Source organism: Eptesicus fuscus, chromosome 23 (genome assembly GCF_027574615.1).
Source record: "Eptesicus fuscus isolate TK198812 chromosome 23, DD_ASM_mEF_20220401, whole genome shotgun sequence".
NCBI lineage: Eukaryota > Metazoa > Chordata > Mammalia > Chiroptera > Vespertilionidae > Eptesicus > Eptesicus fuscus.
In genome coordinates, this window is record NC_072495.1 from 11,599,628 (window position 1) to 11,613,605 (window position 13,978).

The 13,978-nt window shown below is 53.4% G+C and overlaps 1 protein-coding gene across 1 annotated transcript in view; it reads left to right on the top strand.

The window, feature by feature from the left end:
* Window positions 1–4,294: 4,294 nt before the first annotated feature.
* The window catches only part of HIP1R (huntingtin interacting protein 1 related), a 30,181-nt gene continuing 20,497 nt past the window's right edge, over window positions 4,295–13,978 (top strand). Inside the window, exon 1 of the mRNA XM_054712503.1 lies at window positions 4,295–4,475. Within this exon, the coding sequence (XP_054568478.1) occupies window positions 4,383–4,475 (93 nt within the window). The 5' untranslated portion in view covers window positions 4,295–4,382. The remainder of the gene's footprint in view (window positions 4,476–13,978) is intronic.

The window sequence follows — 13,978 nt, forward strand, 5'->3', positions numbered from 1 at the left end:
ATCTCCTCTTCATGATGCAAACAAGTTTCTCTTTAGGCCACATGTCAACCTGCCTGTGAAAAGAGAACACTGATTAGCTTCTAAGGAGGAAAATGTCGGGAATGAAAAGGTTTGAAAAGTCAAAAGTTATTTTGTGGCTAAAGTTAGTATTATTTTTATTTTGAGAGTATGTCGATTAAAGCTGGGGACAGTGAAACAAAGGAAGGGCATAAGATAGAAAAGGCAAGATGGTAGCAACTGGAGTGAGTATAGGCGGAGCTGCTTTGGCCCTTTAAGAAGAAAGTCTCAGAGGCAGAAGAAATGAGCCAGCAGGGCTGCGTGGACTCAGGAAACGAGTTACAGAAGCAAAGCAGGGCCCTCAGAGACAGGTTCAGGGTGGTTAGCCCTGGACGTGTTGCCACTGCCCACTGCTCCCCTGGTTGCAATGTGGAGTTCCTTAGAATTTAGGAGAAAGAAGGCAAAGACACATGTTTGTTTGTTTTTCTTTTTGTGGCTAAAGTTATTTAAATGTGAGCAATTTCTGTTAAAGAGAAGCATCCTCAGTATGTTTAAAATATTTGCAGGATAAAACTAGATTTTAGCATTTATATTTTGTGTCATTCATATCCTTTATCGTAAGAGGAGGCAACTAAATTGTACTATAACTGGCCTGCCAGAAATTCTCTCAGCCATCAGAAGAGACTGAATAAAAAGTTACTTTTAGGATTTGTGTGAACAGATCATTTCAACAAATAGAAATACCCCAAAAGAAATAAATTCTGAATCAAAATAGTAGCAAGCCAAAAAACAGTCTTACCTAAAAGCTGCTAATAGAATGCATAGGATTGAGAGGCTCCGTGGGGTAAGGTTGGTTCGTTTCAGGAACATGGCTGAGGTTTGAAACCTTATGCATGCCATGGCTACTCGATCTGTAGTTTTCCTCGGTGACCTTGACCTGAGATTCCACCCCCCCACCTTTGAGATACCTGTAGTTAGATAGTGGTTTCGAAGTAGTATATCTTGGTTTCCCCTGAACCATTTGAGATTGATTTTGTTAGCATCCATTTCAGGAAGGTTCATCATTCTAGGCCTTAAACAGAATAATCTTAGCAACCACTTCATAAGGGATAGAAAACAGTGATAGGATTGGAGTAAGAAACCAGTCAGGACCACAGCTGACAAGGTAGGCTAAAAACCAGCATGGTCTTTGAGAGGAGTTTATCAAATGAAGAGGGCACGTCAATCAGGATGATTTCTGGGTTCTCAGCCAAATGCATGTTTAAGAGATCTAACAAAAAAAGGAAATGATTTGAGCACAGGAAGTTCTGCTTTGCTGGCCACTGGAGGAGACACACAACCTAGCAAATCGACTCCATGCTCTTTACAGCCTGGTGGGGGAGAGACCTTAATGAAATAATCACAAATAGGTCATGGAAACTGGTAAGTGCTATGAAATAAAGCTTCGAGCACGAGACAGCATGCAGCCGGGGCATAGGGCAAGGGCAGAGGGTTCAGAGAAGGCTTTCCTGAGGAGGTGACCTCTGAACTAAGAGATGAAAGATGAGCAGGCAAACAGAAGAGGAAGAGCATTCCAGACAGTATGTGCAAAGGCCCTGAGGTGGAAGGAGTGTGACTGACATACTTTCGGACCCGGTGGACCAGGATGGAGCAAGATGAAGCTGAGCAGAGAGGCGGGGCGTCACGTGTCAATGAGGCAGTGTGGGGGTTGCAGCACCGTCATTTTAATAAGCAATGACGTCACCTCTACTGTTTGCCTCCCGGGATTTTTCTGGAAACAAGGTCTAATTCATATCACAAATGCTTTGCCTTTGTAATATCCTGGGTGAAGCCTTAAGCAGCCCTGGAGACACACCAAAGCTTGGTGCCCTGATTCTGGTGATAAGGAGACTCTCGGCCCATCAGCTACAGAGCCAGCACTCCCTGAAGATGTTCCCACAGATGAACCCTGACACTGTGAGTGAGGAAGCTGTGTCCTTGTGCTCCCAGGAACGCTCTTCCGTAAAACCAAGCCAAATGCAGACGTGTAGCAAGTTACGGGGGGTTATTTACGCACTTTCAACCCTTCATTGCACACACACTTTCGAACGTTGCTATGTGCTGGGCACCCTGCTAGGCACTGAGGGTATAAAACAGGAAGATAATGGTCCTTGCCCTGTACTAGCTCAACATCTTACCTACAAGCAGATAATTTAGAATTCATTAGAGATGCTGAAGCCAAGTACTCTGCGATCCCGACAAGTGTTCAGCACAGAGCCTAGCCCATTAATAAATAAAGGTTTATTTACAAAAACAGGCTGTTAGCCCACAAAGTCACTGACCCTGCTTAGTCATAGTCTGGTCGTTGGTTGCTAATGTTAAGTCACTATGGCAGATGGTCTAGACCCAGCGGGGTTGTCGCTTGATTTAAAGCAGATGCTGCCTGGCCGGTGTGGCCCAGTGGTTGAGCATGGATGTATGAACTAGGAGGTCACATTTCATTTCCCATTTGGGGCACATGCCTGGACTGTGGGCTCTATCCCCAGTGGGGTGGGGTGAGGGGGGCTGGCATGTAGGAGGCTGCTGATCAATGATTTTCTCTCATCATTGATGTTTCTATCCCTCTCCCTTCCTCTCTGAAATCAATAAAAATGTATTTTTAAAAAATGATTAAAAGCAGATGCTGTGTTAAGTGTGAAGTTCACTGGAGAACTGATTTGTTGGATGTGGAGCAGGAGTCTGAGAAACATTTGGTGTGGAGCCAGCAGCCTCTGTAGTGGGGGGGGGGGGGTGTCTTTATTTCATCACAGCTATTGACTGGGGCGCCAAGGATTAAAAACGAGATAATACATGTAAAGGGTTTAGCCCAGTGGCGTAGCAAATAATAAGCACTCAGTAACTATTAGCTATTGTCATTTTTGTTGTTATTCTGGTAGAGAAGCCTTTCAGGGATTGGAATTAGGTGAAGCATGGTTAGTTTCTCTCTAGTGGAGTGAGAGAAGAGCCCTGTCAAATACCATTTTCAGGAACTCCGTGTCTGCTCCAGGGCTGGGCAGTGAGGCATCAGCCACCACGTAGCTTCCAGAAAGTGTGGAGGAGACAGCGGTCAAGGTTATGAAGGGATCACTTTCCCTCTTCAAGGGGAGTCCTTGGTAGCTGTATTGGGTAATTTCACACCTATATTCTGATAGGAAAGTTGGAGGTAACAAACAATAACCACTGAGAACACATACTTGGGATAGCTGTTTGTTTTTTCAAGTCTTGTGATTGATAATTTAAAAAACAAAATCAATACAATGACTTTTTAAAAAATATATATTTTATTGATTTTCCACAGAGAGGAAGGGAGAGGGATAGAGAGCTAGAAACATCGATGAGAGAGAAACATCGACCAGCTGCCTCCTGCACACCCCACACCGGGGATGTGCCCGCAACCAATGTACATGCCCTTGACCGGAATAGAACCTGGGACCCTTCAGTCCGCAGACCGATGCTCTATCCACTGAGCCAAACCGGTTTCGGCAATACAATGACTTTTTGATTTTTATTTTGTAATCCTCACCTGAGTATATGCTTAGAGAAAGGGGGGAGAGAGAGAGAGAGAGAGAGAGAGAGAGAGAGATTGGTTGCCTTCCAGATGTGCCCCTACCAGGGATCGAACCCGAAACCCAGGTATGTGCCCTGACCAGGAATGGAACCTGCAAACGTTTTGGTGCACAGAATGAGATGCTCAACCAACTGAGCCACTGGGGCTGGGCCAGTGTTTTTAAAAGTCCCGCACCACCTCCAGGGGCATCTCTTTGGTGCACTTCGATGGTCCATCACTGTGTTTTGTTCAAATCTGTCTACAAGTTGCCCTTGCCCTGCCTCTCCAGTCCCCTCCCAGTTCCTGCCCCCAGGCAGGTGTCCTCAGTCTCACCGCACAGCCCCGCGTGGGTAACAGCTGCAGTTAGAGATGCACAAAGAGTGGGCTGCTGAATTGTATTCATTGTGACACAAATTAATGAGACTGAAACGAAAAAAAAAAAAAGAACCAGATCCGGGGCTGGTGTAGACAAGCCTGAGTGATCCCGGGATGGTGGGGTGTGTGTGGGAAGGGAAATGGCCTGAGCCCCGATCGGGAGGAAGGAGGAGCGCGCCCGCCCGGAGGAGCAGGTGGAGTGAGCCGGAGGGGGCTGCGGGCCTCGGCCTAGACCCGCTGGGCTAGGGGGCGTGGCGCGAGGAGGGCGTGGCGCGGCGGTGGAGGGGGCGGGGCCGGGAGCCGGAGCTGCGGCGCGAGGGGCGGGGCCGGGAGCCGGGCAGCGGCGGGCGGGGCGCGGCGGCTCCGCGGTGCCTGGGCTCGGGCGGCCGGCCGGGCGCACTCATTCACGCGGAGCCGGGCCGGGAGCGCAGGCGGCGGCGGCAGGATGAACAGTATCAAGAACGTGCCGGCGCGGGTGCTGAACCGCAGGCCGGGCCACAGTCTGGAGGCCGAGCGGGAGCAGTTCGACAAGACCCAGGCGAGCGGCGGGCCGCGGGGGGCGGGGGGCTGGCGGGCGGCGCCCTCTCCCCGGTCCCCTCACTCGCGTCCCTTCGGGCCCAGACACCGGCCGCTCCCCGCTCCCTCACCCCTTCACCCCTTCACCCCCTCACCCGCTCAACCTCTCACCCCCCCGGCCTCCGCGGTCGAAGCCGCCCCGCGCGCAGGTGAACCGGAAGCGCGCGCTGGCGCCGGGGCCTGAGGTGCGACCGGGGACCGCGGTGGCCGGAAGCCGGGATGCGGCGGTGGGCCCGCGGGGGGTCCAGGTGAGCGCGGGGCCCAGGGGCGTGCCGGCGCGGCCCGGCTGGGTGTCCGTGCGCCGGCCGTGCCCCTCCCCGGCTCCCGCGGGCCGGCTCGGGTCCCCGTCCTCCTCGCTGGTGAAAACGCCGCCCCCACCTCGGGGAAGCAGCGCGTTTCCTTGGAGGAAGCTCCCGGTTTCCTCCTCTCCCGAGCTGTCGTCTCGTTACCTGCCGGGCGAAAAGTTTCACGGATGCCGCCGGACTTGTTTGCCCGAGCGCCGGCCCACACGGCAGGAGGTGCACACCCCTCATTAAACGCGGGCGCCCGGCAGACGGAAACTTCCTCGGCCCCCTTCCTGCGCTTCCCACGCGCCCGCATCGCCGTCCCCGGGAGGTTATTTTAACCGTGAAACAATGGCGCGGGCGTGTATTTGGACGCGAGTTCCTGCGGAGAACGCGCGAGGCCGGCGTTGCTGTGCTTCTGGTTTTTCTGTTCCTTTTCGTTTGACAAGCACCGAGGTGTGCTCAGGCCTGGGGGGGGGAGGGGAGAGCGTACTTCTTTATTTGCCAAAAGAAGTCAAGCAAGGCTGAAATAGCCACACACACAAAAAAAATTTAAAAATAATAATCTTAGTTTCGAAATAAAGGAGGCCGAAAGAGCCTCCCTCCCTCCCTCCCTCCCCTGCCTGAAGCTGGATGGTGGTGACTTGTGTGGCTGCCACGAGCAGGTTCCTCCCCACCTCTCCCTGCAGAGAGCCCTGACTTTTGCGGTTGCTTTCAAAACAAGTGAGCACATTCTGTCTACAGCAGCTGTCTTTTGAAATAAGAAAAACCCCAGGGACACCTTCTACCTTGGTGCTTGTGATGAACAACGAAAGTGATAAAACCTTGGGATACCGAGGCTTTATGGAAAGCCGAGCGCTAGGAGTAACCTGGCCACAAATTAATTTATCCTTGTGATCATCATCCTCTGGCCTACGGTATGTTTTTTTTTTTTCCTTCAACCCGGATAGCCCATCATAAAAACAAATGTGGCATTTAAAGTCACTAATGCATAATCGATTTGCCGGAACTTGCAAAAGGATGGGGAGAAATTTAATGGGCAGAGAGAATCTGGATGTTGTCCGAAGCTTTATTCGTTCACTGATTTTTTTTTTCCCCCCTCTCTTGCTTTTGAGGAGGAATAAAGAATTCTGGTTGCTACATAGAGAAGATGGAATTTAAAGGGCTAAGTTATTGGTCTAACTCTTGAGTTATAAATTAAGAGCAACCTTCTTGAATGTCAAAGAGAAGGGATCTCTGATATAGATCCACACATTTTAGGTTTGGAAAAACTAAGGTGTTTTGTTTGTGTTTGCTTGTTGGGTTTTTTCCTCGGGCTGAGAGCGTTCCTTATAATGAAGAACTTTCTAATGGGTGAAAATAGCATTTGCCTGTTCCAGGGCTCGCTCCTTTTTTTCCTGGAAAGATAGAGTTTGGGTCCAGTGTCTGGCTGTGCTTGTCTTCACGGTGACTTACTGGGGATGTCGGAGTAAGGTTTTGTGCATGGTTAATATTTAATTAGATTGTTCCCAGAAATATCTAGTGAGCTGCCAGCCAGACCCCATTGGTGGGAAGGACCCGGAGAGCTGAGGTTGCTGCTCACGCGTCTCCTCTGGACACAGAATAGCAAGTCCAGTCCACGGACCCGCCTTCCCTGTGGAACACGCTGCCTGTGTCTTGGTGGTGACCACAGGGCCCTGTGCTGCAGAGGAGCACTTCGGCTTCCTAAGAATTTACATCCTTCTGACCCCCCAGCTTCTGCTTTCCTGGTGGGCTCCTGGGTGAGGATAGGAAACATGAGTACAGGGTAGCTTTCTCGACAGGCCACACCCCCTGTTTTACAAAGGTCCCTCCCCACCCCAGTCAGGAGTGTTCAGGGAAGGTGCCTGGTACCTGTGGTTGTGTGGTGTGAGTGTGTGTGTGTTTGTAATCCTAGGGGGAGTGTCCAGAAAGCTGGTCTCTTCTTCCCCACGACTTCATTTTCTTTGGTGATAAAACCCTTTTCCAAAATGGATGTCAGAAAATCGTGTTGGCTTGTTGTAGTCTGAATACGGAACACCACACAATAGAGGGCACCTGCCTTCTGAACCGGAAAATGGCCTGGACCGTTGCAAAGATGGTGTGGTAGCATGGAGGGCTCCTTAGGCAGGTACACCTGAGGGCTGGTCGGTGTCCCTGTGCCAGTTGCTTAACTCCTGAATCTCTTTCGTTGTCTCTAAAGATGGAGATAATTCCATCCACCTCCTGGGGCTGTTGTAAGGTATAGAGATCAGCCCCTCACGATGTGCATGCCTCCTGATTCCTGGAACCTGTGAAGACGTTTTAGTCTATTTGCTAAGAAAATGCTCATCAGCTGACCTCAAAGTGGAGCGACTAGCCTGGGTCAGCCAGGTGGGCCCAATGCAGTCACATGGCCTTTAAATTTGGAAGAGCCATTCGATGCTGGCGCCTTGGAGGTGGGGGCTGGGGCCGCTCCAGGGAAGGCGGTGTCCTCTGGAAGCTGGGACAGGTGGGAATGGGTGCTCCTGCAGAACCTCGAGGAAGAAAGGCTGCCCTGCTGGGACGAGACTTGAGCTCCATGAGACCCATTTTGGACTTTTGACCTCAACTGTGAGATGATAGGTATAAGCCACCGAGTTTGTGGCGTGTTATTATAGCAGTAATAGGTTACTAATACATAGGGAATGCAAGCCAGGTAGGACAGTGCTCTGCAAACTGCCAGTTAGTCGTCTTTCTCCCTTCCTTCCCGCCCCCACCAAGCCTCAGTTTCCGAGCCATTTCTGACCAGGCAGACCTGCCTTTGAGGCCTGTTATGGATGAGGACTCAGTCTTGGAAATGCTAAATTCCAGTCTTGCTTTTTCCTTAGCTGAGTCCCTTTGCTTCTCTGGGCCGGTTTCCCCTGCAGAATGTGGAAATAGATCCCTAAAGCTTCCCGTGAGGTCAGCACAAGAGAGGGGCCTCACCTGCGTGTGCCAAGCCCCGTGTGGAGCGGTGAGCAGCCCAGGTGTTAATGGTGGGGAAGGGATCGGACAGAGGGCCGGCCATCCAGCTCGGCGACACATCCCCTCTGCAGCCTCTGGGAGCCGCAGTCTTGTAAAGATGAACACTTACTGCGGCTCCTGTTAGAACAGCCCTGTCCAATGGAAACCGAGTACAAACCTCGTGTACCACTTCCCATTTCCTAGTAGCCCCATGAAGAAGTCAACAGAAACTCCTTTTCATCCTATCTGTTCTTGAGCCTGGTGTCTTCAAATTAACCATTACAACATGTAACTGCTATAAAAATTATGAGTGGGATAGTTTACATTCCTTTCCTCCTACTAAGTCCTCAAAATCCGTGTGTTTGACAGTCAGAGCATGTCTGGATTTGGGCTCACACTCAGGTGCTCAGTGGCCACACGTGGCCGGTGTAGACAGCACGGGGGGAGAATCACCTGGGGTGGGGGTGGGGGGGAGGCTTTTAAAAATGTCAGAGCCTGGGTACCTGAGATACGGAGTCGTTTGGTGTGGGTTGGAGCCCAGGGCATTGTTTCTTTGTTTTGTTTTGTTTTTAATGTTTTCCTGCCAGGAATTCTTTAGAATCTCATTATTAGAGGCAGACCACAGGACAAGTATTTGGGAACTTGAGTTTCTCTTTGGAAAAGCTGTTCCCAAACACGCAGTACTCTCGCTTTGCGCCTGCTGGTCCCTCTGACTTCTCCCACGCGTGCCCAGCGCCCCCTCCATGGAGTCTCCTGTGATAGGCAGGTAGACTCACATGTGTCCACCCTTGCGTCTTCATTGTTCCTTACAAACACTGTGGTATTATAACACTCTAAGTCGCTAACCCCTTTTTGGGCCTCATTTAAATGTTTACCAAAAAAGCTCCCAAGTTTGAGAAGAAATCTAAACCATGTGGTGGACAGGCAAGACACCCAGCTCCGTCCCACCATTGTCATGGGGGCGGGGCAGGCCTGTCTTCTCCCTGCCGTGTCCCCACGTGCTGGCAGGGTGCCTGGCACCTGGAACAGACTGGTTGAGTGGCTAAAGGACAGAGGCCAGCCAAGGTTCCTTTCTGAAGAGGACAGAGAGAACCAGGCGCACAGCTACCCTAGGACACTGTCCCCAAAGCCGCCACGAGCCACTCCAGCCGCACTCACCTGCCTGCTGAGGTCTGCCATTGGGGTGGGCCATGGGTGGTGAGCTGTGCCCTCCTACCTGGTTCTGCTCTCTTGGTGATGCTCAGGCAGGCAGCTGACTTCCTGACTCTGGGCTGCCAGAAATCCCCTGAGCCTCCCCGCTCCCATCAGTTGACTTCTTGGTCCAGATGGGGGTGGGGATGCAGCTGCCAGCCCTTCCCTCACCCTTCCCATCTTTGATGCTCATTTGTCCCATGACATGTTCATGAGGACCTCATGCTGTGTCTTTGGGCTTGTTTCTGGTGCCTTGGAGTGTGCTACAGGAAGAAAAAGATAATTTTTTAAAATGACTTTAGAGAGAGGAAGGGAGAAGGAGAGAAACATCAATGTGAGAGAGAAACATACCATCGGCTGCCTCCTGCACACCCCTACTGGGGATTGAGCCTGCAACCAGGCATGTGCCCTGATCAGGAATCAAACCCATGACCTTTTGGTGCCCGGGACCACACTCAACCAGCTGAGCCACACCGGCCAGGGCGAGAAAGATCATCCTTGTCCCCTCCAAGAGTTTTCATGTAATGATGGAGGTGAGAGAAGGACAGGTGTGCTGTGGCAGAGTAGTGAAGAGCAAGGCTGTGCCGCAGTCGGCTCTTCTGCAAAGTGGACGCAATGGTTGTACCCAGGTCATGGTCATGAGAGGTGACGGATTGCCTGGTGCTGGTGCAGAGTAGATGCTGTGTCAGCGTTAGCTGCTCCATAGAGCCCCGAAGGGCAGGTCAGACAGAAAGAAGTAGAAAGAATGTCCTGTTGGGCTCTGTCCCTGTGCCGTGGTTTGTCAGGGCAGGAGTGGAGCTGGGGCTGGTGAGGAGGGAGGCGCATCTCCAGAAGAGCGAGTCTCAGGTGCTCCCGGCCCCCTTCCCCAGGACAGCAGGCCCGCTTCCAGGGGCCTGGTCCTCTGGGAGGCACTCCAGGGAAGCCCCAGGGAGTTGGGACAGCCGGCTTGTGACTCCCTTGGCAGAAACGCTGCCCTTCTGACCTTGCCCAGGCCAGCGCGACCTGGGCAGACAGGGCTGTTTGTGAATGAAATGAGACTGGGCACTCGATTCCAGCAGCTTGCGTGGAAACTGGAGTCGAGTCTAGGCCTGCTTGGCTGGGGGACAGGGAAACCCGGCCGGCTCACCTGAGACGCCGCCATGCCACGCTGTGGGCCAGGCTCTCCCTTGTCCACTTGATCCCAGGCGGGACTCAGATATCACCTTGTCTGTGCGGCCTCACACCGTGACCCGGTCCCCCGCACACTGCAGCAGAACCGAGGACGTGGGCACATGGAAGGTTGGGCACGATTGCATCACTTTGCAAGGTTGGGCCCCCTAAGCACTACCCCCTGAACCCCAAGATTCTCAGGCAGGGAGGTGTTGGCTCCTCCTATGTCTCAGCACCCTGAGCACGTGGCTTGGAGGACACACTCGGTGCGTGTGGATTCCATGCGAGTCTCCCTTCTTCGAAGCCGCCGCTTAGTGAGGCCTGAAAGGCCACAGCTCCCACTGCGGAGAAAGGCCGAGCGTGGAGAGAAGTTTGGCTGAGGCGGGGCTGCTGCTTCTCCTGCTGAAATAAACAGCCTCAAACTGCAGGAGGTCCGCCTGCCAGGGAGTGACTCAGGCCCCTGGCTTGTGGGACAGACAGGTCTTAGAGTGATGTCACCAGAGCCCAGGGAACGAAACCGCCTGGGGTGACTCCCTGTCCATTCCGGAAGTGGAACTTGGGGTGCATCTCCACCTCCTCCTGTGTTACCAGCAGAGCTGGGGCAGAGGTGGCAGTGGGCTGGGCTGTCCCGTGAGTGGCACCATCCTTCCTGACTCATGCCCCTCCTCCCAGAGGGCAGGTGGCCTCAGCTCAGCCCTCGGGTTTCGTAATGGAGAGGCTGGGATATGAATGAAGAGAAGTGGCGCTTGAAGCCTTAGGACTGGCGCTCCCCTGCCTTCCTCGCTGCAGACGCATCCCAGTGTGCCCGGCTACTTTGCATATGACCACATCTGAGCTACCTCCTCGCTACAGAAATCCTGTGTTTGCTTTCATCAATGGCCTTTGAGGTGGCAAAGCCTCTGAATGAGATCCTTCTGTCCTTCCAACAGCCCTGGAAACGCTAAAGCAGAATAACCCGCCTCTCTGCCAGTCCCCGGCCCGGCTCTTTGAAGGACGGTTTTGTCCCTGCCGAGAGCCCCTGTGAAGGGTCATGATAACAGTACAAGGAGACTTAGGTCTGATTCATCGCAGGGTTGGTTTTTAAAATAGAAACTGTTTTATAGTTGCCTTTAGTATTTAACCCTCGTGGTTAAGTTATTAGCTGGAGAAAGAAATACTCACCACCTTGAATTTAACCAGCACTTGTATTTGAAAGAGCTTTTGTCCATTCAAGTGTTCACTATTTTTTTAAATATATTTTTATTGATTTCAGAGAGAAAGGGAGGGAGAGAGAGATAGAAACATCAATGATGAGGGAGAATCATTGATTGGCTGCCTCCTGCATGCCCCCCACGGGAGACCAAGCCCACAACCCAGGCATGTGCCCTTGACCAGAATCGAACCCGGGACCCTTCAGTTCGCAGGCTGACGCTCTATCCACTGAGCCAAACCAGCTAGGGCTAGTGTTCACTCTTTCATTCAGCCAGCAGGAGATACGCTCCTCCTGGGGGTGGGGTGGGGCAGACCCTCCAGGAAGGGGTGTTTCAGCCCAGAGCTGAGAGATGGGGAGTCACAGTGTGGCCTGGAGGTGGGACCTGGCTTGCCTTGTTGGAGGGACAGAAGGGAAGCAACGTGGCTGGAACACAGCACGATGCTTTAGACAAGTTGCATGTGTGCTTATCTTCCAGAAGACGGGGATTTTCTTTTCTTTTCTTTTTTAAAAATTTTTAAATTTCTTTATTGATTAAGGTGTCACATATTTGTCCTCATCCCCCCATTCCCATCCCCCACCCTCCCCACGGATGCCCCCACCCCCCTGTTGTCCCCAACCATTGGTTAGGCTTGTATGCATGCACACAAGTCCTTTGGTTGATCTCTCCCCACTACCCCCATCCTCCCCTACCCTCCCTCTGAGGCCCGACAGTCCGATCGATGCCTCCTTGTTTCTGGGTCTGTTCTTGTTCATCAGTCTATGTTGTTCATCATTTCCCCTAGATGAGTGAGATCATGTGTTACTAGAAATATACTTATAAGAACCGAATGTGAGACGAGCAATAATAGTTATGCTGACAGGCAAATGAATCAGTCTGTAGTAAGTTTCTTTCTGGACCAACAGTTCTTTTGAGACCCAATTTCAATGTTCACCAGTTCCTTATGTGTACATATCGGCACTGACTTTTCAGCTCTGGATGGTGGACAAATGGTGGTAATGCAGGTCCGACTCCCTCTGGTTTGGTCTCACCCGGACCCAGGGGCGCGCGGCCTCACCCGGACCTGGGACCCAGCATCACCCGGGCCCCGGGGCGCGTGGCCTCACCCGGACCCGGGATCCAGTCTCACCTGGACCCAGCGGCGTGTGGCCTCACCCGGACCCAGGGGTGCGTGGCCTCTCCCGGACCCAGGGGCGCGGCCTTACCTGGACCCGGGACCCAGCCTCACCCGGATCCAGGGGCGCACGGCCTCACCCAGACCCGGGATCCAGCTTCACCCGGACCTGGGACCCAGCCTCACCCGGATCCAGGGGCGCACGGCCTCACCCGGACCCGGGATCCAGCTACACCCGGACCCAGGGGCGCGTGGCCTCTCCCGGACCCAGGTGCACACGGCCTCCCCCGGGCCCGGGATTCAGCTTCACCCGGACCCTGGGGCGCATGGCCTCTCCCGGACCCAGGGGCGCACTGCCTCTCCTGGACCCAGGAAGACGGGGATTTTCTTATTCCTGCTTCCCACATGGGGAAGTTGTGATCTGGGAAGGGGACATTTCTAAAGCGAAATCTCCACACTGTGTCGGGATGGGGATGCAATCTGAGGGCTGGGGAGCTGCGGCTGGCACTGGTGGAACTGGGTGAGAAGACCTGGATTTGTCCTTGGGCGTGGGCCCCTGGGGAAGGGGTCTCCCGAGCCCATGTTTCCTCCGTGGTGAATATCGCGATGGACTAGAGCCGTGGTCGGCAAACTGCGGCTCACGAGCCATATGCGGCTCTTTGGCCCCTTGAGTGTGGCTCGTCCACAAAATACCACGGCCTGGGCGAGTCTATTTTGAAGAAGTGGCGTTAGAAGAAGTTTAAGTTTAAAAAATTCGGCTCTCAAAAGAAATTTCAGTCGTCGTACTGTTGATATTTGGCTCTGTTGACCAATGAGCTTGCCGACCACTGGCCTAGAGGATGTCATGTCTCCCCGAGACAGTGACTCGGCTCAGCCCCTTGCTGAGAAAGGGGTTCCCAGACAGTGTTGCTGCGCGATGAGCCGAGGAGCCGGGAAATGCTCACGCTCTGTCCTCAGGGACTGTCCCCTCCCCGCTGCCCCCTGACTGTGTGGCTCTTCCCAAACTTCCTTGGGAGCCCCTGTGCCCTGCGTGAAGCCCCACAGCTGATGGGGCAGGGACTGGGTTGCTGTGAGCAGCCCTTGACCGAAGCCTCCTATGTGGCCCTCTGGCTTTGCTGACCATGTCCACGCCTGAGTCCACGCATGAGTCCACCTCAGGGCCCAGCCTCTTGGGGAATCACAGCTGTGGCTGCAGCTGCCTCCCAGTCTCCTGTCTTCTGAGTCGGCGCCTGCTAAGATGCTCCCTGGTGTGTGGCCCTGCATGTGGCCTGTCCAGGGACGAATGCCATTCTGGCTCGGTCCAGCCTGGTCCTGGGATTGTCTCCACAGGGTTTTTGTTAGACAAACAAGGACGAGATTGTTCCTGGAAGCAGGGCAGGTGAGGCCTCCCAGGATGTCCCCGCCCTGGCCACAAGACAGAGCCACCCCTGGAGGGAGCTGAGGTGAAGCCCAGGCCAGGTCCTGGGGAGCTGGTTCCTGTGGTGGGACAGAGAAGGCTGTCTGCTCCCTCTGCCCCTCCCCCCAGAGAGTTGGCCCAGGAGGCTACTGGGTGGAGTGAGGTGCAGACTGGGCGCTG